The sequence below is a fragment of the Ischnura elegans genome, chromosome 1, assembly GCF_921293095.1.
Source record: "Ischnura elegans chromosome 1, ioIscEleg1.1, whole genome shotgun sequence".
In the NCBI taxonomy this organism is placed as follows: Eukaryota; Metazoa; Arthropoda; class Insecta; order Odonata; family Coenagrionidae; genus Ischnura; species Ischnura elegans.
Window position 1 is genome coordinate 138500346 of NC_060246.1, and position 24104 is coordinate 138524449.

General features: G+C 39.1%; 1 protein-coding gene across 1 annotated transcript in view; it reads right to left on the reverse strand.

The window, feature by feature from the left end:
• The window catches only part of LOC124170849, a 166228-nt gene that overhangs the window by 10765 nt on the left and 131359 nt on the right, over positions 1–24104 (reverse strand). Inside the window, exon 2 of the mRNA XM_046549851.1 lies at positions 3522–3621. Within this exon, the coding sequence (XP_046405807.1) occupies positions 3522–3606 (85 nt within the window). The 5' untranslated portion in view covers positions 3607–3621. The remainder of the gene's footprint in view (positions 1–3521; positions 3622–24104) is intronic.

Here is a 24104-nt window from a genome sequence, read left to right on the forward strand (position 1 = left end):
AAACAAAAAGTGAAATTCCATCGTAGCGTAGTGGCTGCAAGAAGTGTCGATTTTGGCGCCCACATGCTTTTTACCCGGCACCTCCTTGGGCAGGGGTCGCCGTCGAGGTAGTTGGTGGCATCACTGCGCGCCTAGAAGTTCGTCGTAGGTTATAAGTTCTTATGGGTCATAGTCATACCGTATAAATTCAACAAACACTTGTGCTTTAGGGTCTCAGATTTGCATGAAATTTTCTGCATGGATATATATTCACCACAAACTTAAGCTCGAGACCGTTTTGCGAAAAAAATTTGCGTTACATGAGCATTTCAATTTTTTTAGCGTTTTCGCAAAAAATAATGCCTTGACTCATATAATTATATTTCTTACATCACCAAATAGTTGTAGAGCCATGATTCAGCGGTTTAGCCAGGATTTGAAATGGGGGGAAAGCGTTCACTGGATATTTCGGGGCCCTTCCGGGTTGTATGGAAAATACCCCAGGCCAAAGGGGAATCGAAAATTTTGATGCTGGAGACGTGATTTTATTTGGGCTCAGAAACAGAAGTTTTGTACGAGTATTTATTAAATTAAATTATATAAATTGGATGAAGTAAAAACGTCAAAGGCTCCGGAGGGGGGTGGGGCGGAGGGTTGTAACAGGGAAAACCCCTCGGTAGCTACGGCACCGCCATGATGTATACCTCATTTTGAAGCTAGGACTTTGCGTAAGACACGAAATACGTAAAAATATTCATCAGATGACCTTTCATTTTATTGTTATATTTAAATGTTTAAGAAATTTTTGATTAACTTTTATCAACTACTCCATCTCAGAATAAGCAAAAACTTTTTATCCTAACATGTAGACACATCTGCCTTACCATTCCAAAAATGAAATCAAGTGGCAACTCATAATGTGACATTTAGAATTTTCAACTTTATTAACATTAACACTTTTCTCCCGCGCGGTTTTTCGGGTCCTCCATGGGAAATACATACCCTGGGCTAATAAGCCTAGTCTGTGGATTTGATTACTGCTCCGGATCATAGTAATATGACCTACCGTTTCAGTTCTAAGTAATCAACACCGCTAATCCCTGTTATCCAAAAGTGCTTGTTTTATCTCTAGGCATGATCCGATTTGTCTAAATGAGAATTTAACTTTCCCTATTACAGATACCCCGCTTTTGCAAATTTTGATTGGAAACAAGCCATACATCACAAATAGCATAACAATGCAACTTTCAATGCCCACATATCATGCTTACATTAGTTTAAGTTTCCCTTATGTTTTGCTAAGGTAGTATGGAGATAAGGAATTTTTGATTTTTTTGCATCTTCTTGTATTATTTTTATAGCATCTAGATTTTTAAATTCAAGGAACAAATCGATTTCCGATTGATAAAAAAAGACACGTTTTCTGATTCCACGATTATGTTTAGCATTAAAATAGGGGCAGTAGAACACGGCTTTACTGCTGGATTTTTCAGACTCAGTTTACTTCATATTAGTCTTCAGCTGCGTGTAAGTATTGGTCTATTAATAGGTAATTAAATCATAATTGAAGTATTAAAATAATTCCAGATTTTACTAATCCCTCCATTATTTAAAAACTAAAAATAGTAACGGCTGAGTCGTTAGACTCATTGATCTATTCCGGTATGATATAATTTTGTAAAATAAATATGTATGTGCAGAAGAAGCCAGTATAATTCACCGCTGATATTGGAAAGGAAAGAAGTCTCTAAAGTGATTGTAACCTATTTATTTTAATTTTCACAGCCCTGACGCGAATTAAGAAATTACAGGATGCCTAGTGTGTAGTAAAGACTGATATGATATCCTCTTTTATTGGTGAATCTTCAGGACTGACGAAAGGTATGAATGAAATTTAAAAAAACGTACGAAGAACGAAATAAATTATTAAAACTCTTATTTCAGAGCTCAATTAGTAATGTTTAAAATATCAAAAAATAGTTTTACTACTACGATTGAAGCCATTTATGCAGAGTAAATAACCCTCGTCAGCATGCAAGTTTCGAAAATCCTGAAAATTCTTAACGATCGCCAATTTTTTTATGACTACGGCACGGCGGCACACTACAGTGGACCTGAGGAAGCCGAATGGAAGTTTGGCGAAATAGAGTCCAAGGACATCACAGACAGTGAGGAAGACCTGGAAAATGAGACCGTTTTCACTAATGTAAAATAACTTATAGAAGAGGACACATAGCTATTAAGGGTCAACGAGATCACCCAAACTACAACGGGATGGTTCACACAGACTATATATTTATGACAAGAATTTGGTTCAAGGAAGAGAAAGACAAGTTTCGACGAAAAATAAATCTTCCTCATTCAACCGGCTTCTCATGATTTTAAAACAAAAAAACGCGATGGATACCGCCGCGATGGATTATTCATGAGTTAACGGATAGGGGGAGAAAAACCTTATAAGATAACTTCCCAAAACACGCGATTATTAAAAGAATGAGCAATAATCTGTAAAAACAAAAGGTGACGAAGAATAATACCTTTGTCTTAAAAGTGAAAGGAACCGTGGGCACGAATATTCAGTCACGTGACTAACAGTTTCACGCCCAAGTTTTACTTGGGCTTCCAGCAATTGACTTAATTTAAAGGGACATGTTTTAATTTGTTGAAAGTACTGTAATCAAGGCGCTTCAACTCTATGTTTTTAGTTGCTTCCGTTTATTAAGCATGAGCATCCAGAATTTGAAAAAAATTTATAAGCTTGAAAAACGTGATAAAAATCACTTCCATAGACAAGGAATGTGTGAATTTATGGTTGTGATAAATGCTGGCGCCACGCACTTAGTCAGGCTTTCGGGGCTTAAGCTCCGCTCCTCCGAAATATTTCGCTCCGCTCCCGGTTGCGGGGTCTACCCGTGATACATCTGCTGAGAAGACCACTAGCCCATACCACCCCTGCCCCTCCACCATTCGATTTAGTTACATTTCATTATGTCTGTCAATAACAAAGTTTAATTCAACTATCAGCATTATAAAAAATAACATATCAAACCATATACATAGTTCGTTCATTTCTAATTTAATGACATGTATGGTTTTCCAATAAGTGCGAATTGACAACAAAATATTAGTGTCGGCAACCCGCGTCCCACCCAAGGATCCCCCAAAGCATAATTTCTGGCTACTTATCCGGCTGGCACCGGAGCTGAATTCTTCTACACACAAATAATTTACAAAAAAGTCACTTGATTATAGGATAAAAAGGCATCCCATTATCACTGTCGTAATACTCTTGCCCTTTAAAATTATCTTTGATAAGTAACTAAATAACTTATAATTATTAGTAACATCATTACAAATTCTCTATTAATTAATTATCAACTCTGCACGTTTTCGGTCTTTGATGTGTGTCATTATGGGAATAGAAATGATGATAAATCTCATCCCATGTCGTCTCTTCGACATCAAGATTTCAAAAATAAGGTGCTGCAAATAAGAGATAGCACTCGTATGTGAAAATTTTTAATTTGAAACTCTTTTCTTACCTGTTTGAAAACAGACCCCTGCTAAAATGGCCGCATACAGTAATAAGGTGGTACAAACGGAACGGGAACACAGGTCGGGAGCCATATTGCGTTCAGCACCCTGGAATAAAGGGAGAAATGATCAATCAAAGAGCTTTATTTCTTTTTACAAATAAGGGTTTACAAAAAGCTCTCCAAATCAACCCACGGGCTTTGATCAAAATGTTCGGAAATTTTTAATTAAGATTTTCATCAAACAGCAAAATAAGCACGGGATCGATATCAGCCCATGGTTCGGAGGCCTGGTTTTTCCGTATGACATAAAAGATTTTCTGTTAAAAAAATGGTCTGGGAAAGAATTGCTTAAAAATTGTTGAAGGAAAACGAGGAGGAGCTATGGAGAGAAAAACCGAGGAGAAGATGAATGAAAGGCATAGAAGAGGATTAGGTTATTGAAAGTTGTATAGGTGGATAAAAACCACATTGGATACAGATGGATGGATGAAAGTAATGAAAAGAAGCTAAGACCCTGCATTAGCTTTGTAGTAAAAGATTAAATTGACGATGGGGTAATATCATTCCTAAAAAACTAACTTTTACCTCTGAGCTACAAATTGTGTGACTCCTTCAAACATTTTCAGAGTCACACGTAAGTGCACACTATGTACGAAAACTAAACGGGGGAAGTTACACTCACATAAAGCCAACAGCCACTAAAATATGCCGAGAAAGAATAAACCAAGGTAACCTTAACTAGAAAGAACACTAAAATTGAATCTGTGAGATACTGATTCCATGTCAATCAATGCGAACGATGTTTTCTTCTCGGTGGATTATTCACTATCTCTCACGTATCGTCCATAAGGTATACAGAGATGCATAAAATATGCGCGAAAGATATCATGAAGTTTCCTTAAAATTTGTAACTAACGTACGGAGAAATGTTTGATTCGGTTCGTTGACTAAGAGCTCACATAGATCACATGAGTGGTACGCAATATGTGGACGTATTTCTATGTGACACAGAGCTCCACATTGTTTATCTTCCACAGTGGTGAAAGAAGACGATGCCTCACCGATAGTTATATCAATTTTTCCACACAAAATCAAAAATCGTTTAAAAAGTTATGTTCTTGTCGTTACACCTACAATATCATTTTTTTAACACTTTCAACTACCTCGTACTAATCTAATTTGCATAGTTATTATCGTATCACCCATAAGCGGTTTGCACTCAGGAGACTTAAAAAACTTTATTTAAAATGATATAATTTTAATTAAAAAACAACATCACCATCAGCTAGTCACATCTATATGCTCCTCCTCGATCTTTGGTTCTGGTAACAAAATATGCCGCGAGTTTCGCTGGGGAAATTCGTATCTGGTGTTTATTCCCCCGCACAGTCGTAAGACAACGAAATCCGAGGAGGGCGGATACGACTTCTGCCGGAAAAGATATTTCCTCCTCCGTTTTCGCCGCGGCATTGCTCCCCGGTCGTGCTGCGGCGGCGGGGAAACAGAAAGAAAAAGAGAATAACGAGCCCGGGCCACTCGAGGGCAGGGGCATTATTCACGGGAATGCGGGCGCACGGGATCTGACACTCCCCCCTCCCCCTCAGGCCTGGCCCAGTCACTCACGCCTCGTAGAGCTCTGTCGCCTCCGCGGCGGGACGCATGCGGTGGCGAGAACATGAGAAGCATAAGTGGAAGTAAAGGATTTCCATGGCAAATGTGAGGATTTTTGCATGAAAGACAGGGGCACTTGTATAATGTCATCCGGTACTCATGGGATCAGATTGGTACGGTAGATAAAGTGCTGGCCTCCGATCTCAATTGCTGTGACTTTTCATAGTCTTCATCTGTTTCATAAATTTATCAAGTTACATTACAAAGATCAATTAAAAGCGAGAGATTAATTAGATTAAAAAAGTCTTCTTTAAAGGCAGCTATATACGGCGAATGATTTCATTCGCATGATCATTCAGCATAATCATGCGCATGATCATTCACCGGGTATAACGGAACAATTAGCGAATAAACCTTCATGCGCATGATCATTCAGTGAAAATTAGAACATGTTCTACTTTGCTCGTATGATCCTGTGAATGATCACGTGATCATTCAGCATGATCATTCGCATGATCATTCACTGTGTATAGCTGCCTTAAGGCACAGGCGTTAAATTCTATTAAACTATTCTCCCTAACTACATCTCCTTGGAGTACAAAATAGACAAAGAACTGTATCCTTTGAAACGAAATATGAAAAAAAAATATTTTTCAAAGCAAAAAAATTGGTTTATATTTTCGAAAAAGTAAAATGATGCTTAATAATACGCATCACTTCTTGCTCGGGCAGTCATATTTTGTCATTTATGCTATCACATTGACATTTTTAGGGTGTACAAAAGAAAGTTTTTTTCAGCTTAGGCCGGGCATCAGATTTGAAAATTTGGCCAGGAATATTATTTCACATCTGAGCTTCAGGAAACTGCTCACAAGGGACTAATAAATAGACTGAGTATGTCAATAAAATGGCGTAATATTTAAACAAGTGAAGCAACACGAGAAATTCATAATCAAACTGGTCGAGCGGAAATGATGCATACTTTTGTAGGGAAAAATCTTCTATATAATCAAGGAAAAGTAAAAATAAACATGGGATATGAAGTCAGCACATGGCTGTTTCCTTACTATTCTGACTCACTGACAGGAACGAATTATGTTCGATGTTTGAGGGGTGAGAGGCCGGAACACTGCTTCGATCCGAAGTAAACTGAATGTGCTCATTGAAACTGAAGGATTTTATTAAAAAAATTAAAGCATTTGAAGTGCATCACAAAATGTAAAATCGTTGAATTTTTTTGAATTTGTGATACTAAAACTTTCGATAGAAATTAACGTTAAAGGCTTGAATGAATTGACGTTAAGAACTTCAAAACAGTTTTTTAAAATTGCACTCCATCTGCGGTTAAAAAGTGGCATTAACCCTTAAAATCAGAGCCATTGAAAAATGTAGTCTCTTCTGAATGATACATACGTGTCGGTCGGGTGAAATAAATTAGGGTACAATAGTTCATTAATAGCATAATACTAAATATGTAAATTACACATGATTATTTATCAAATAAGGCAAATTGATTTTAAGTAACGTTAACAGTATTGTACGCGTAAATGATTGCCATTTTAAAAATTTCACGGGATTTTTATGGAAACAGTAGCTCACCATCTTAATCCTTGATTCCTTAACCTGCCACCGTCCCAAAAGATTTAAAGAGAGAGAAACGGGGAGAGGGAGAGAATGGGAGAAACTAAGGAAGGGAAAAAAGAATGACGGGAAGAAATAAAAGGAGAGGGATAGGATGAGGAGGGGGATAAGATGTAGAGAGGAAGAGAGAATGGGGGTGTGGAGGGAATCGAGGGGTAGGGCAGCAACGTCGCTTGGCCTGAGGGAGCGGGTCGATTCCCGCCTCGGCAGTGACGCACTTGTTTTCATTTTGCACGCCCCGTCATTTTTTACTTCCTATTCCTCCTTTCCCGAGAAGGTGGCGCGAAAAAGGGAGAGTGAGTGAGTTGGGGGAGGGGGAAAGGAAGGAGAGGGGGGAATGATGGGAGCGGAGACCCTGGGCCCTGGGCTTCCGCCCACCGGCGGCCGCACGGAGCGATTTCCGGAATATGCCGACCTCGGATGGAATTGTGTGGGAGCAGGTGGGTGGAGGAGGAGGGGGCCGGAGATGAGGGGGGAAAGTCGCTGTTGAGACAGTTGAGGGGCAGTTTCCACAGCTACAGTGCAAGCGTCAGAGATGGAAAGAGAGAGAGACGGTCGAAAATATTCCATTCCCGGGTTTGCTCGGGGATTGACGTTGATCAAGTTTATCCTCCCGCAACTCTTTTCGCCATCCAATGATTCATAACTTCGTATTCGCATGGATCGGCTGTCTCGAGATCGCGTCAGTGCCAATTCTTCAACCACCCGTGCGAGTGATGGTGAATGATTTATAAACTCATACAGTGGTTTCAGCACTGTAAGGAGAGCGTTGTGGCCCAGTGGGTAGAGCGATGGGCTGCCCATGGAAGGATGCCGGGTTCATTCCCGGGTGACCACCAATACAAAGATCCTCGAAATGTGAGGTGGCCGAGGAAAAAATGAACTTGCCCCCATATTCTGAAAATGTGACATTCACACGCCTTTGTCTTATTCTAAGATAAGCTTTACCCTCGCCTTTCAATTACATCCTTCTTGTTGATTAGTAATTTTTTACTTTCCTTGCTGTTAAGATAGTAATTTAGCAATAAGATAGATAAAGCGAGGAAAGTTACAGACATTCGAAAATTAGTGCTAATATATAATATATTTTACGGAAGTAATTATTCACCGGTTTGAATTTGTTACTCTTCAGTAAACGGCTGAAAGTGGTAGGTTACTGTGAAATACTCTCATATGTACTACCCATAATTTGTAAAAAAAAAATACGGAATTATCGCAAGTTTAGCCCAAAGACCGGTTTTATAAGCAAAGATAGGGTGAATGCCATGCTATTGCTATTACCGTGTGGAAAGCAAACATTGATGATTGCTTGGCGAGCTGGCAAGGTCACTTGTGGTTTATCGCAAAGGATCCTTGGGAGACTTGAGCAAGGGGTTTCCGCAGATGTTTGATTTTGAGCATGGAATCTTCCGCTTTGTAGCCTAGCCCTCCATTCACCTGGAAAAACGACCCCAAAATAAACAGGAAAGTGAGCAGCTCTATCGAAAAAAAAACAAATTTTTGAAAAGAACGTAGCGACGAAAAGAGGCATATTATCTACGTCATTAACTTTTTACACTAGTTCTGAACATTTCCACCTTAAGCGGTTCCGTACGATAATATAATAATGTACTTCCTAACTTAGGAACTACTTACTGATATGGACATAAATCCTAGTAGTAAGCGATGAGATTTTCAAAACTGAGTATTCACTGGACCAAGCTGGCTAAGTTTTGATAATATTATTTGGAGATTTGGAGTCATTTACGGCTCTATTGACGAAATTACCGAGAATCTTATCGAGTTTCAAACATTGTAGCGCCAAATAGTAGTCGTAATGTTGCCAGAAAAGTAAAACTAGCTACAAGAACTATCGCCGCGGGCCGCATTTCCTTAACCGCACCACGACACAACTCAATACGTATCTATCGAAAGTAAAACGGAAAATCGTGATTGTGCCCGTAATTACCGTCTAATTTTGCACGGACGCGGGGAGTCCAATATACATTTTGCACGCGCTTAGAATAATAGAAGGAGCTTAATTCGGAGCGCAGAGTGCATGAACGGGAGGGGATTCGCCTCGCGCCGGGGAAAGCACGGCGTAAATGCTTTTGCCTCCGAACAAAAACGTACCATGGTCAAATAATTGCGCCGGGCGAGTCAACATCGCTCATCGTATCCACTCGCGACGCACCATTCAAAGCACCCCCTCCACAAAAGAACTACCTGCTCCTGCACGCACGTAGGTTTTAAGGCGGCTGGAGGGTTGTCTGCGGAAAGATTTACTTGAAAAATTCCATATGTGCTTTTGTTATGAATATCTATGGATAAATGCGAAAGATTGCACTTCAATGACAAACTTTGTCTTCAGTAAACTGCATTATAAACAGTGATTCTTAACTCCGTCCTAATAAACATGACCAAGGTTATATCGCATTTACAAATGCAAAGATTTTCTAGCTAAAGTGAAAGTTACATAATACGTAGTACAATAACGAATACAAAATATGGCTGAGACACACCTATATACAGTTTGAAAAACCGTGGGTGCTAAATGCTTATGTAAAATATCCTTTTGCTATCAAATATTCACAGGTGGGATATTTTGAAGTTTATAGTGGGACAATATTTTGGCGATAAACACCCACTTTGTATCGCGTACATCACAAAAGGCTTTCAGCTTACAATCAATGAATATCAGTAAGGCATTTGATAAAAAAATAAATGCCTAAATTCCTAGGAGATGATATAATCGCTCAAATCACTCTTTAAAATATACGGAAACCTTTAAAAAATTGGTTTGAAGGTCTTCCATTGCGTAATTGCGCAGCTCAAGTACGAAGATTTTCAAACAGTAAATGCACACCTAGCTGCGATGGAATGACAATCGTAAAATGAGGGGAATGCAAGTTATGGCAATGACCTACCGATAAAGCTCTGAAAATCCATCTCGGTTAACACGATGGCAGAAAATTATTGGAATTTATGGAATTATTAAGTGTATATATTCAGAGACAACATGAAGACTGGAATTCATTCCATTGTAAAACTCCAAACAACTTATTTACGAGTCTCGCACCGCCATAGTATCATGTACATAGTCATTCGTTGCTGATGAGAAAACATGAAGGCCTGTACTCATAATTTCTATTTCGAAAAATGAAGATTATATTTTTATAAGCGATCATGGCACTTCGGCTGCGTAAAAGCTAACAAACAATGTGGAAAAAGTATCCTTCCCATCTGACAAACGGTGGTATTTTGTCGTTTTTCGTGACGTATTGCTAGCTAAAAAGTAGGTTGTCCTCTTGAAATATTCAGAGGATATAAAGTAGACCGTAGTCGACGTTTATTTATATCTCAAATATAAAAAATATATCTGAGAAATTATTGAGATTAAATTTTCAAATTTGAGACACATGGAAGTATCATGGGTCTATTCTGTACACTATTCATGATGGTGGCGTAATAGTTAGCGAGAATTACGTCACAAAAAAGTCAGTAGAGAGGGAATGATGTGTCCTCTTAAAGGGAACACGCAAATTCTGATTGCCTGAAAATGGATTTTCGGTCATGGTATCCCACAACCTAACGGGTCGGTCCTACTCTACGAGCGGGAAATTGACGGCCCGCGCGATCGCACCAGACGATGACGACGTGCGCTTTAATGCGCTAGCTCGACAAAACCAAAGCCCTCGGCGTATAGGTGGCGCTGCCGCGCGGAGCAGAAAAAACGAGCGCGGGAGGAGGAGGAGGAAGGCATTGAAGGGATTATGAAAGAGAGGGATGATGCGAACGGTGGCGGGACATAATTTAAGCGAGGCGAAAAAAAACCTCGGCTGCGTACGCTCACACACATCCACATCACTCGCTTGTGCGTACGGGGCGACGCCCAGAAGGGGGTTAAAAGTCTGCGGTGGTGCGGGAGCAACCGCACGCGGGGAGCGGCGCAAGGGGGTGGTGCGGCGGCGGCTGTGTTTCACAGACTCCAATATGCACGCTGTCGGGGAGGATGAGGTTCGAGCACTAGGAGAGGGAGGGAGAGTGACGAATGGGAGGGTGAGGTTATAAAGGGTTTCCATTGCAAGTGCGCGTAAGGGGTTGTAAGGGTGAGCTGTTGGGGTGGAGGAGTGGGAGGAGGAGGAAGGATATATGTATGTACACACGCGCGAGGGTGGGTGGCGAAAGGGATGAAGCAGCAGTATATATGGATTCAGTTCCGCAGTCGCTACACTCCCGAAGCCATCTCATCAACCCTCTATGGAGTCCTCTCGCCCGACCACAGAACCTCATCAACCCTAACCACCATTTGAGCCTTTTTCAATACTTCGAAAGAGTCGCACGATTGAGAGACTCTTCCTCTCTCTCTCTCTCTGGGCCAGTTTCAATATCGGCAACATTAGCGAATTCACGGGGGTTTCAGACCAGGAAGGTAAACATGTTATTTCTCTCATTTACGACAACGCTACTTTTAGGGCAAGGTGAGCTAAAACTTGCAGTGGCATCGAAAATCTGTCTCAAATTCCAAGAAACACTACACAACGACGGAATGTATTTGTTTTGATACGTTTGAATCTTATAGTGAAGAATAATCTCATTATGAACAGCATGGATGTTATTTAAATGTTATACATCGAGCAAAGAACATAAGAAGCATACCAATATCAGGAGTGGACTAAAGCAGTCAAGAGGATATTTAATGCCAGAAGTTCTCTGTGGTCTCAAAAATTAGGATAGAAACAAATCAGTGAGTTAAATACAATTTATAAAAGAGGTCCCACTAACTGACTTTAAACTGAAATTTATTCGAAATAAGGAAATTGGAAAGTAGGTCTTCGAAAGATACCAGAAATATTAACTAGTTTTAGATCTACGTGGTTACTTTTACGTTCATTTTTTTAATTGGCTCTCGCTTCACCTAATGCATGTTATTTATTCTGTAGTTTATGGTGTGATGATGTTACTTAAAATATTCACCCTGAAAGCAGTTACTGAAAGAATATTTCGCAGGAAAGGAAGCTAAACGTTAAAACACCAAGAATAATGAGTCACCAACCCGTATGAAAATAATTACATCACTAAATTAAAACCTTGAACAAGGCCTTACTCGGTCTTTGCACACATCGGGACGAGCACTTTTCCCAAGGAGTCGCATTTCAACACTGTGGATGGCTATTGCAATATTTTTCAGGCCAAAAGTCTCCTGCAAGAGCTCCTACGGCTGTAACATGAGTTACTAACGCAGTTACTGGGCATCTAATTTCGACTTCGCGTATCCTCATTATATGCCCTGCAGTTCTTCGCAGTGCCCTCCATTCTTTTGTTTTGCCACCGTTACGCTATCTTACTTTTCTTTCATGATTCTCTTCTATGGTTAGCCAAATAAGTGTCTGAAAATTAAGTTCTTGGCTGCCTTTGGGAGGAATACTAAATCAATGAAACTGTTTTAAACAACAAATTTTAAATTAGTTCAGCTCGGGTGATGATTTTTTTTATTTTATCACATAATTTTAGGTATAACTATTATTTACTCTTCATACTACGACATTTATTAGTAAATGTTGTATTTTACGTAAAATGGGATATTTCTCGTATTAAATTATTGCTTTATTTTTACACCCCTCCGTACTTCCTCCTCCAGCTTTTTTTCTTTCTTCATATCTCAGTCGCAAACTTCATTTCCTCAACCACCAAATCAAACACTTCCCCTCTTCTCCTCCACACCATGCAGTTCAGAATCTCCAATCCAACTCAAAAGCACGCATCTCAAATATCTCCAGGGCAACGGCCTGCCACGATGCGAACACAGGTTTCCGCTCAGTCAGCAAATTCGAGCGCCATTGGCATCGGCTCGGCCGGAGGGGCGAATCCACCTCATCGCTCGGGTTTGCTGCCGTTACCTCTCCATTCAAGAGGCGGACAGTACAGCGGAATGACTTTAGTCGCCGTGGCGCGACAAGCTGCAATACTAACACCATTCCAAATAGCCCCAGTATACCTTCCCTCATCCCTTCTTTCCTCGGGCTATCAGGTGTAACAATAACAACCGCGAAACGTATTGGATGAACCTTTACTCTCACTTGAAAGATTGAAGACATGTTTAAAAACTTATTTTTTTCGGCTTCTATTTATACAACACATAGGTTTTGTTATAATTTGACACAGCACTATCATGGTTGCGCCGATTTTTATTAAAAACCTTCTGCTGATGTTTCAACTTTTCTTCAGCCGCACATTTGTCCTTGATTTCGCTGCGAGTAATGAAATGATGCACTTTTTGTGGAAGTTCGGAACTTCCGCATGTAAATGCACGTATTAGAGAATTATTATCTTCCATAGCAATGAGATTCAAGGCGTAATGCTTGCTGGTGAAAACCCATCCTCTGACAAATGCCCCTTAAGTTGCTTGCATATAGATGTAGATCCTCCCATCGCGATGGCTTCGGGGGAATGTCAAGCAATCAAGAAGGGGATTTATGGTAGGGAAAAGGGAAAGAGAGAGAGAGAGAGAGTGAGGCCCCATCGAGCCTGATAATATCTTTTCTAAAACATCTCTTTTCCCGGGGTCAATTTGGATGCCGCGCCGCCTAAAAGGGTTGGGGGAGGAGGGGACAGGGGGAAGTCGAGTGGGTGTGTGCGTAAGGGGGTGGTGTGGGTGCTGTCGCCGGAACGTCTGACACTCGGAGCCCTGTACAAACAAGGCGCACGAGAGCCTGGCTTCATTTCCACGGCCACGGCGGGTGGGCGGGAGGAGGGGGGGAAAGGATGAGGGAGGGAAAAGAGAGGGAAGGGCTTGGATAGGGAATTGCGAGGGAAGAAAGGAGAAAGAAGAGGTTAGCATCTCTCAGGGGAACAAGTTTAGGTTATCACATGTACTGCCCGCTCCAAAATTTTGTAGAATTGAGTTTGGATACGAATAAAATAAAAATGAAAAAAAGGATATGGAAAAACTAATTACACCATAATTTCCCCGTTAAATTCTGATTTTTTAGACTAAATTTTAAATTTACAAACGCCTTTACTAATGTCAATCTCGATCGTTTCGAAATGAGTACCCGCTAGTAAGAGTGTTCGAGCGAAGCGACAACTTCGATAGTTCATTGCGCGAAAATGAGTTGATTTTAACCAAAGTTGAGCATATGTTTGTTACTCTTCATTTTTACTCATGCTGTAAGTTTAATACTAGTATTTTCGCAGAATAATAGTAATTTTCTGTTTTGCAAAATTTGACCATTTCTAGCAGTCGCAGGCGATAGCAGTTAGTAGTTGGTGCAGGGAGAGAGATGATAGGGGCGGATCGTGTGGAATTAGCGATCTCTCTCCTTCGCGCCCCGTCCCCTCTCCTATCCTGAATAATATCTCATGTTTCAGAATACATTAAGCGAAATAAAGTGCGGCGTGGATGGGGGAGGCGAGCGGTGACATTGCCCGCGGGGACTATCGTGACGCAGGAGTGAAGGTCGATCTCTTTCACGCGGATCCGTGCCTCGTCGTTTCCCCACAGGGTCCCTTCTACGCGAGGGAACACAATGCCGCCGCCCCTTCTTCAAGGGAGAGTTTAGCGGTTGGGTGGCATGATGGCTTTACAGACGAGGGAATCATTTCAGAGGGGTAGAATAGGTCTATCAATTTCAAAGACGAGTATTACTGTCCTGAAAGTGCAGCATTGCAAACTAAAAATAAGCGTGAATGTAATTAAAAGATATCTTTGCGGAAAAAACAATACTCCGTGATCGTTCATCTGCAATAGTTAACGATTACATGCATGGAAATGTTCAACATTCATAGCGTTGCATCCGAATATGTCGATATGACATCGATTTAGGTTTCAAAAAGTTTCATAAATAGCGAAGGTTATCAGGAATGGCTACATGCCGGAATTTGCAAAGTCTCACTAATAAATTAGTTTAAATAAATTTTAAAACTTTAATTACAAGGTTGAACGGAATATGAGTAAATTTTCGATTTTAACAGTCTTAAACGTATTCCATATATATCGGTCTACGAAGAAACAAAAAATAATGGCAGTGAAATAATAAGTCTCTGTACTTGAATATGATCAAAGAATTCCGAACATTACGATACGTAACGTCAACTAATGTCAAAAAAATCACACTTACTGAACACAAAATGGAGGGGATTTCTTAACCATCCATTACATAAAAAAGCATGCATCACGAACTTTTTGTACGAAAAAATTTCATTTTTGACAAACAATGTTAAATAAAAAAATTAAAAAACGAGGTAATATACATGGTCACATTTTCCCAAATTTAATCGAAACGTTATTGCTCAAATGATTCAAGTCGCAAAGATTATGTGAATATATGCAAATATCTTTCTGTAAAAATAAATTATTCAAGACATATCGGACACTTTCCACTTCAGTGGCACTTCCAGAAATGACACAAAAATATCCGTACTTCCATCATTCAAAATCCAAGCATTGACCTCACTACCCGGAAGTTATCAGAAACCACAGTTGAATGATTTTTCGTTTTTATGGCAACCATTCTAACTGCTTGGAACGGAGATTAGTAGACCACGTATGCCAAGAGTCCGAAGGATCGTAAAAACGATGGATTTGTAGGCAGACGAAAATGTAATCTTGAATACTCATAGTTGATAAAATTCATAAAGCAGAAATATATAAATTTCGCGTAACAAGAGTATTATTAAAAGTGTTTCTCGGTTTCCTCCCGACAAAAATCAAATTATGCCTTGTAAAAATCATTATAATTCGCTAAATGGTTAAAAAAAACTAAAATTAATTTGTTCATGGATACATTTTGAAAATACATATATGTGTCTCCTTATTTCACGGTTGAGAGACGTAGAAAAGAGTGCCAACGTGCAGGAGGGATTACGACACAAGACAGAACGATGAATGTACTACTGACGAATGATTAATATCAGATAGAGTAAGTGGTCGACGAAAAAGTTCCCCAAAGAATAGACGAAGGGTAAGGCCCATGGAAGAAAGTGAGTCCTCAGAGATGAAAAGGAAGAGTAATTGAATGTGTTCGGGGACACAATCGCCGACTTAAGATCGTAATGGAAGGGTTCGTGGGAAGGTGTCTGCACGAGAGAGAAAGGCTTAGGGCAATTTATGATTGAGGTTCCGGATACGGCTTAACCCATTTCCGCTCACAAAACTTTCTGCTAGCGATTTAGGTATGTTGTTCCTAGATTCGTCTTTAGTAATCCAGGGACATTTTGGTGATAAATTAACTTGTTTCTTCAGTATGACTTGTAGTCATATTTGCTACAGAGAGTAGTAACAAGGTCAGAATCTAATGTTCTTCAACTTCTACAAGTGACCTTGAGAGAAAGGATGAAACTTCAGGGCAAGCATATTTTTAGATCTTTATAAAAGTTGAACTAATCTATTTATTAGCCATTTTCTCGTTTTTCCTAGCATTTCAATTGCATGTAATAAACAGATTCCTCCATATTTAATTCCCGTCTCTTTCTGTCAGTGGTCTTAATTAGACCGGCTTCATAAATAAACTAGTAAGGGGATTAAGTTATTGAAAGCTTCGGCAACACATTTGTCACAATTCCACAGTAAAAAGAAGCGCGGTTTTTCTTCAAGAGCCTCATATGCTCACATCAGAATGGAACGATATAGCGATGTGGCTACGGTGGGTGGTAATGGGTTGAATTCGTACTTCTATCAATGACGATGCAAATATTCACGAGGGTTGACACCACTGAAATAAACATTAATTGATTGGGTAATTCTGTCCTATTGATATAATGTCAAATGGCTTTATTCAGTATGCATAGATCTATAGCTAGAGGAGAAATAATATATAGCTAGAAGAGAAAAGGACGGGGTGGAGTTAATGGGAGTGAGGTTCAGGAGCATGGTGAAGTATGAATAAGAGATGAAAATTCTCGGGGGGAGAGATATGTGTTATAAAGAACATGGCTTATGGATACCAAGAAGAGACGAAAGAAGTTATCTGGGGTGAATAGTAAAATTGTGCATGAACTTGTAGGTGTAGAGCAATAGTCGGCAAACTTATTAGCCAAAGAGCCAAATATGAACATTGCACCATTTAAAAAGAATTAGGAGCCAAATCTGCTTGTTTAGTAAACTTTTATTGCACTAAATAAGTAGTAAACTAAATGAAAATAAATTTCATACTAAACAAATGTTAATTAATGCAAACAATGTGCTTACATCTCCTTGGAAAGTTTGAGAAGTCAGGTTTGTATGTTGTTGTTTTTTTATTTTCGGCATGATTCCAAGTTCTCATCAATAAGACGAATTCTCAATTTACTCTTGATAATGTCCACGCTTGAAGAAGATTTCTCGCATGTATATGTAAAATCTGAAAGGTAAATAACAGCAAATGCGAGCTTTTTCAGCTGATCGTAATAATCAGGACTACTATTCCAAGCGTTGAAAATGATCATGCCTTCCTTCTCCAGGTCATTCAAAGCAGACCACTTTAGTTGTGATCTAAGATCACATTTTTTATTCTTCAATATTTTCAATTCATTTCAAAGACGTTCGAATTTAGAGCGCCACATCTCCTTCTTTTATAAATGGAGCAATTGTATTTTAAAGCTACCAATGTCAATTTCAAAAGGAGAAAATTTCAACTCGGTTATCGTAGCATTAAGAGGATTTTTGGCAAATGCTAAAGTTCTTCTGCTGTTTTTCAATTCCTGAAACTTGCTGAGATATGTTTTCCTCATATTTAAAATTTTTGTTTTAAAATGGTGTTTATCAATATAGGAATTATTTTCTTGGCGATGCTTCAGCAGGCTCGGAAAGTGAAACAATGTTTCCCTTTCAAATTTCAGAGCAAAAATGGATAATTGTTTTCGAATGTTATTACTTCTTCTAACATCGAAAAATGGAGTTTCCTTTCCCTTGTAGTTTACGATTAAGCTGATTTAGATGAGACGTAAAGTCTACCATGACATTAAAGTTTTGGATCCACTGATCGTCTTTTAGTTAGGATGGCAAGTATGGAAAGTAAATAAATGCTTTAATTTCCGGAAAAAGGGTCGCGAAACGTTTTAAAACATTCCCTCTTGATAAGCAACGTGCGTTGTCATGAAGCAGAAGATTAGCGTACTCACTCTCCATTTCAAATAAAAATTCTTTGAATTGGCGATGATTTAGAGCTTTAGCCAAAATGGAGTTGAAAATATTAATCACTAATTCCATAACTTAACAAATTTCATCCGGAAATATTTGCGCACAAAGCGCTTCTTGGTGAATGATGAAATGGTAAACAAGTATCGTGTGATTTATTTTTTCTTTCAAAATAGAAACAAACCCTTTGCTTACTCCGGTCATACTTTTGGCCCCATCTGCTGAAATCGACAAAATTTTATCGAGGGGAATACAATGTTTGTCCATACACTCAATTACAGCATTTGTGATATCTTCTCCACGCATCTGACCTTTCAGTGGCAATAATCCTAAAAGTTCTTCTAGAGGGCCTGAATGAGACATAAATCTTACAAAAAGTGAAACTTGCGCTGTATTATTTATGTCACGAGAGTCATCAACTGCTATTGATAAAGCCAAAACCAATTTCAGCTCTTCGATATGCTGGGTGGTTATATTCGAACACATTTTAATCCTACAATCTTTGATGGTTTTGGCAGACAATGGTAACTCGTTAATTATTTCCAGAATACCTGCTTTGTTCTTAAAATCCCGAAATAGCTCTTCGGATGCATTTAAAAAACAATTTTTTATGTATTCGCCGTCTGTGTACGGTTTTCCTCTCTTAGAAATGTCTTGGCTAAAAACAAAACTTGCCATATTAATATTGTTGGAAGATAGCATCCAGTCATTAAACATAGAAGTTGACGACTCTTAACTCTTCTGTAGTTCCTGAACTACTTTCTTCCTTGTTTTTCCGGTAGGATATTTAGTGCTAAATGACGCGTGTTTTCTGGTAAAGTGTCTCTCTAAATTTTACTTCTTGTTATGCATGAATTTCTCCTTACAAATAAGACATGTCGGAAGTCCATTCAAGTTTTGAATAAACGCAAAATTCTCGTTCCACTCAACTTTAAATTCGCGGTTTACATCTTCCGTTTTTTTTTGCTTTTTTGGTAACCATGGTAATTAGGGTGCCTAGAGAAGTTATCGAAAAATAGATTACAAATTTTGTACAGAAACCACAAACATAAATAGTAGGTGTAATAAAATCGTATAAAAATACCGGTAGAGTGAAAAATACAACAACTTTTTAATAAGACAGGACAACGGCAGACACGGTAGATATGACAAAACTGTTCACTCTGCAACGGCTGGTCCGTGATGCCAATTTGTACCACCACTCCTTTAAAAAAAGTATGCGCGCGCATGCTTGTGGTACCTTTGTATCACACCGGAGTACGCCGAAAACATACGAACAATTTCAGCCGGTAGCTTGTACATGCTTTAAATTTATGTTTACAAAAACTAATAAAATTAAACCCGATATTCGTTACGTATTTTTACAACAATATATAATTTTAATTACCTATCAATGTTTTAACTCAAACAAAAAATTATACATGTTCTCGATTTATGGAAGAATTTTAATTTATCAAAAGAAGATGTAATTTTTTTGGCCAAGTTTTTTTAAATGAAAATATTATTGCGCCTTCCTTGGATATTAGTGCCAGAGCTGCACTTATGGAGTCAAAGAGCCACATGCGGTTATGGAGCCGCACTTTGCCGACCACTGGTCCAGAAGAAGTGAACCAATAGCACTTGCTAATTGTATCTCAACTAATACAAACCCAAATCCTAAATTCTCTTTTAATTAGGGCGCAAAAATAGAATTTCAATTACCATTTACGCTTCATAAAGTAGAGCCATGAGTAATTTCTTGAATAAAAATTTTTTGGAGACAAAGACAGCTATCGAAGATTTGGAATATTTGAGAAACCTATCTTGATTAAATGACAATGCTGTGCAAGTTAGAGACGATAGGACAGGGTTAAAATAGAGCTAGCCGGAATTAGTCGTTTGCCTATTAATTAAACGCACAGTAAGAATATGAATACTCCTGTAAAAATCTAAATCCAAGCAGAAATTGTAACGCGACGCACGTTCATTTCATAAGAAACTATCATCTATCGAATGGAACATCAATATTTATCAATAATATTAATAAAAAGCAGCTTGTATTCAATTTCCCTCGAGTATTTATCTCCTCTTTTCTTCGATTTCTCAAATAAATTCATTTTAAAACCATAGGGAAAAATTGTCTTGTATTGTTAGTAACCTTCGATTCATTGATTATACAGAAGGTAGTAAAAATTTTTGATGATGCCAAGAACATAAATTCTAGCGACAGCAAAATAGCAGCCACTCACGATTTACTCAACACAATTTCAGCCATATTTTTACCTTGACGTTCCCCACCGCAGGAGCCATAAAAATCAATCGACAGTTCCCCTTACACATCTATGATTTATTTCAAATATTTAGACAAGTTTTCTAATATATACCGAGAGGTAACAGCAGAAATTTTAGTTTCCATCGTATAAAGTTGATCGTTTTCGGCGTTTAACTTCATGAATTCATGGGATGGTTGGCTATAAAAAATAATATATAGCATCAATAAACTACCTAAACCATTGTTTCTCTGCACTTTGGCATAAACAGGTTCCAAAAGGGACTTTGGTCGCATATAAAAATAATTTATGCGCATATAAAAATAATTAAGTTTTTTTATTCATTCATTTTCTATTAATGATTATTGCATAACACTCGTTTCCTCAGTCGCTCAATTGTGAATTGGAAGTAAAATTTAGCAAAGGTATCCGCACGCTCGAAAATTTTGTAGCGCAATAAAAAACCCAGGGAAAAGGAGAGAATTGTAAAAATTTAATCATAAAGGAAATAAATCATCATTAGGATGACGTCAAAAACCTCCATGCCTTCCGTGGATGAGTTAAGATTTTCTACATTTTGTCACCCATAACTCGTGAAGTAGATGACGGGTACACTTCTTTTCAGTGCCTATATAAGAATGAAAATAGAATATAAGAATCGCAGTTCAGGACCAAATTTTCTCTGCAAAGCCGAAATTTCTTCTCTAGAATTGACAAAAAATTTATATCGTTTTACCATCTGAGAACGAAATTGCACCGAATCCAGCTTAATACATTGAAAATACAAAAAATTGCTATTTTCCATATTATTTGAAAATATATTATGATAACAATGTTAACTATTTTGCTCTAATGAATTCTCTTGAGAAGTAGGTTTTTATTTTTCCCATTTAGTAGCAATGAATGGTCAGTGGTAACCTTACTAGTGATTAATGGTAACTGGTAAAACTACAGGTAAACTCAACACAGGTTCACTTAAAAGTTACCGAAAGCTATCCTTGATGTATATTTTTAAAAAAAATTTCTGGATTTATTTTTTGGAGAAATATACATTCTAATTCTTATCATCATTAAATAATTATTTGCCAATCTCTGCCAAACTCATTAACATACATTTTGGCCATCGAATCTATTCCAAAAACCCGTTGGAGGTGACTGACGGCTGCGGTGTATTCTCCCAACACTATTAGTAGTATGTGATGACCTCTGGTGAGAGCGGTATGGGAAGGTTCACTGATATGCTGAATCAAGGGTGGAGGGTGGCCTTAAAACACTTAGCGATATGTGATAGAGTCCGCAATGTTTACGTATTTATTTAACATGAGGCGAGCAGTAAGAAATCGAAGTTTAATCACTAAGCGAAGTCCAAATTTGGATCTGGATTCGACAGAAATATCCACATCACTCCCTAAGTACACAGCCGAACCCACGAGATTGGAAGCCTATATTAGAGACACAATTACAACAAAGAACCATTAGGGTTCCCGCGACAAGTACTCCGTAGGTACCCCAATACCCGTTTTGGGGAAGTGAGGGAACATTTGCTAGAGTTCATTACTCCGTATTTCAATTTGGTTTGAGCACCTTATTGGTGGCCTTCATTGACAGCAGATAAACAAAGGTATTCATTCCCTGAATCACACCAACATTTACCCGGCGGCCTCAGAAATATCTCTAGGGTGCTAAGTAAGGGATAAATCATGACCACAATTATCAATGTATATGATAATTTGCATTAGAAACGACTTCAATGCGCATTTAATGCGATTACGGTCGAATCAAACCAAAAATTAATCAATCCTTCGGGCATATGCGTCGTTGAACGGTTGTGCAAATTTCTTAAGGGCAGAAATGCAGCAGACAAAATTTCATACCGTTCACTATCGCTTGTAAGTAACACATTTGGTGTGAAATACACCAAGAATGAAATTCATCATGAAAAAATAACTTGCCTTTGCCGAGATGAGAATATGGCTCTCCCGATTGTCGGACAGGCATGGCAGCATTTACGCCACCAAACCATTTTTTTTTTGCCACAATGGATCTCAGACTGGGTTTACTGCAATAGGTGTTTTACGTTTCAAGTCCTCGTCGTGGCTCAGGAGACGGAAGTCGTGCTTGCTAAGTCACTGCCGAAGAGAAAACCTTACGTAGTCGCAATTCCGTGACGGAAGATTTTCATATAACAATACTTTTATCCGCAGCCACGCGCGCCTCTGCAAATATACACCAAGGATGAACTTGGTGTTTTAATGTAAAGCTTATTTGGAAAGGTGAAGAAGGATATTATTTCGAAATTAGGCGAAGGAATTCTTATACATTTAGGGCTGGAGGGACTCCTTTCCCCGGGCCACCTGGCACTCAAAAGATTTTGGCTGGGGGGTCGGCAGGGTTCACCCGAATTTGAATCCATGACCCTTAGATCAGTAACTCTCCTCAGCAGACCACCACTCTCCCCTTATTTTCAGCACAGGCATAAATACATCATGCGAACCTTTTATTTTACTTCACCGTTGGTATTTTTAAGTTGAAACGGCGTACTGCCACGAGACCCTTCAGTAGGGTACTTCGCCCCTGTCCCCCTGTTCTTTTACGATATTACATGATTTATTTCGAACGCGGATCTTCGCAAGAGAGAGAGAGATCCTTCCACGCTTACCATTCCCACCCCTTCCGCATCCGTTATTCCCCTCGAAGGTCGCGAGCAAACATTTACGCTTGATAGAAATAGATGGGGTGAAGGGGACACCAAAGAGTTGAGCGCACGCATGTGCCGCAGTTCGCAGAGGCGTCTGCGGGGGCGGCCCAGGGAGGTGACCCCCTTGGGGAGGGGATGGGAGAGGAGAGAGAGAGAGAGACGGGGGTGGAGGGCAGAATTGTGCGGGGGGGGGGGGCGCTGTACTAGTAGACACCCTGGAACTCACTGAACGCCAGTGGGCGCCCCAAGTTGACCTCGATTGTTAAAAGACCCTCCCCCAGCACCATCTCCCAGCGTCCTTATCTCGCAGAAGAATAAGTTATAATTAAAGTCTGCTTTCTTTCCGTTCGAGAGCGTGTGTGAGTGTGGACCAGGAAGGAGGAGGATGAGAGTTGATGAGGACAGAGAAGCGAAGGGAACAGAGAAAGGGTGAACGGTCGATTTAAAACCCATCTACTCGAGTTCTTCTGATTGGGGAGCATGAGAGGCGAGTGTGTTCCAATCGAATGGTCTTCCATGGCTCCCGTTCGTTCGAGAGGTCAGAAGATATACTGTAGGGAGGGATGAGTTGCTAACTGGAGACGGTTTACGTATTAAGGTAATAAAAGTTCCCCAATATTCGGAAAATATATGATCCATAAGCGCGACGCATATCACAGAGATCCAGAATGCCGGAAAGTGCGGCAGGATTACCTATCGAAACCAAAGTAGATTATACATATTTTTTGAAACCGCATAATACGAATTTCACCTCGGAAATAAAAGAAAAAAAATCGTGTGCAATAAAAATTTGAAATTGTGCTTGGAGAATTCCAAAATCTTATCACCTAGAAAGGCTACCTAGTTTATAAGGTTTTTAAAAATAAATTCAAGTTAGAACAGCAAATGAAGCTTGGTGAATATTAAGAACGATATGTATTTGATTTAATTAAAAAGAGGTATCAGCTAGGTACTGCTAAAAGGCTTATTCTTAGTTACTTACAATGGCTTTTACAAAATAAGCATGAGCAAGGTCGGAGGTTGCCTTCCCTTTTCATGCATAATTTTGGCATATGATCACTTGTGCACGGTACTGAGGATGCATTTTAAAGCTTACACCATGGAAAATAAGCTGAATTAGGTGATTTTTCAAATTATGATGAAGGTAAAACAGAAAAGCTCTTTTCCTAAAATTATTACAATTCACTTTCGGTAGTACGCGTCATCGGTTTATCGAAAAAAGTTAATTAGCAAAAGAAAATAGTATTTTGACATTATATTTTAATTAAAAATAAATTAATTAACCCGTGAGAATT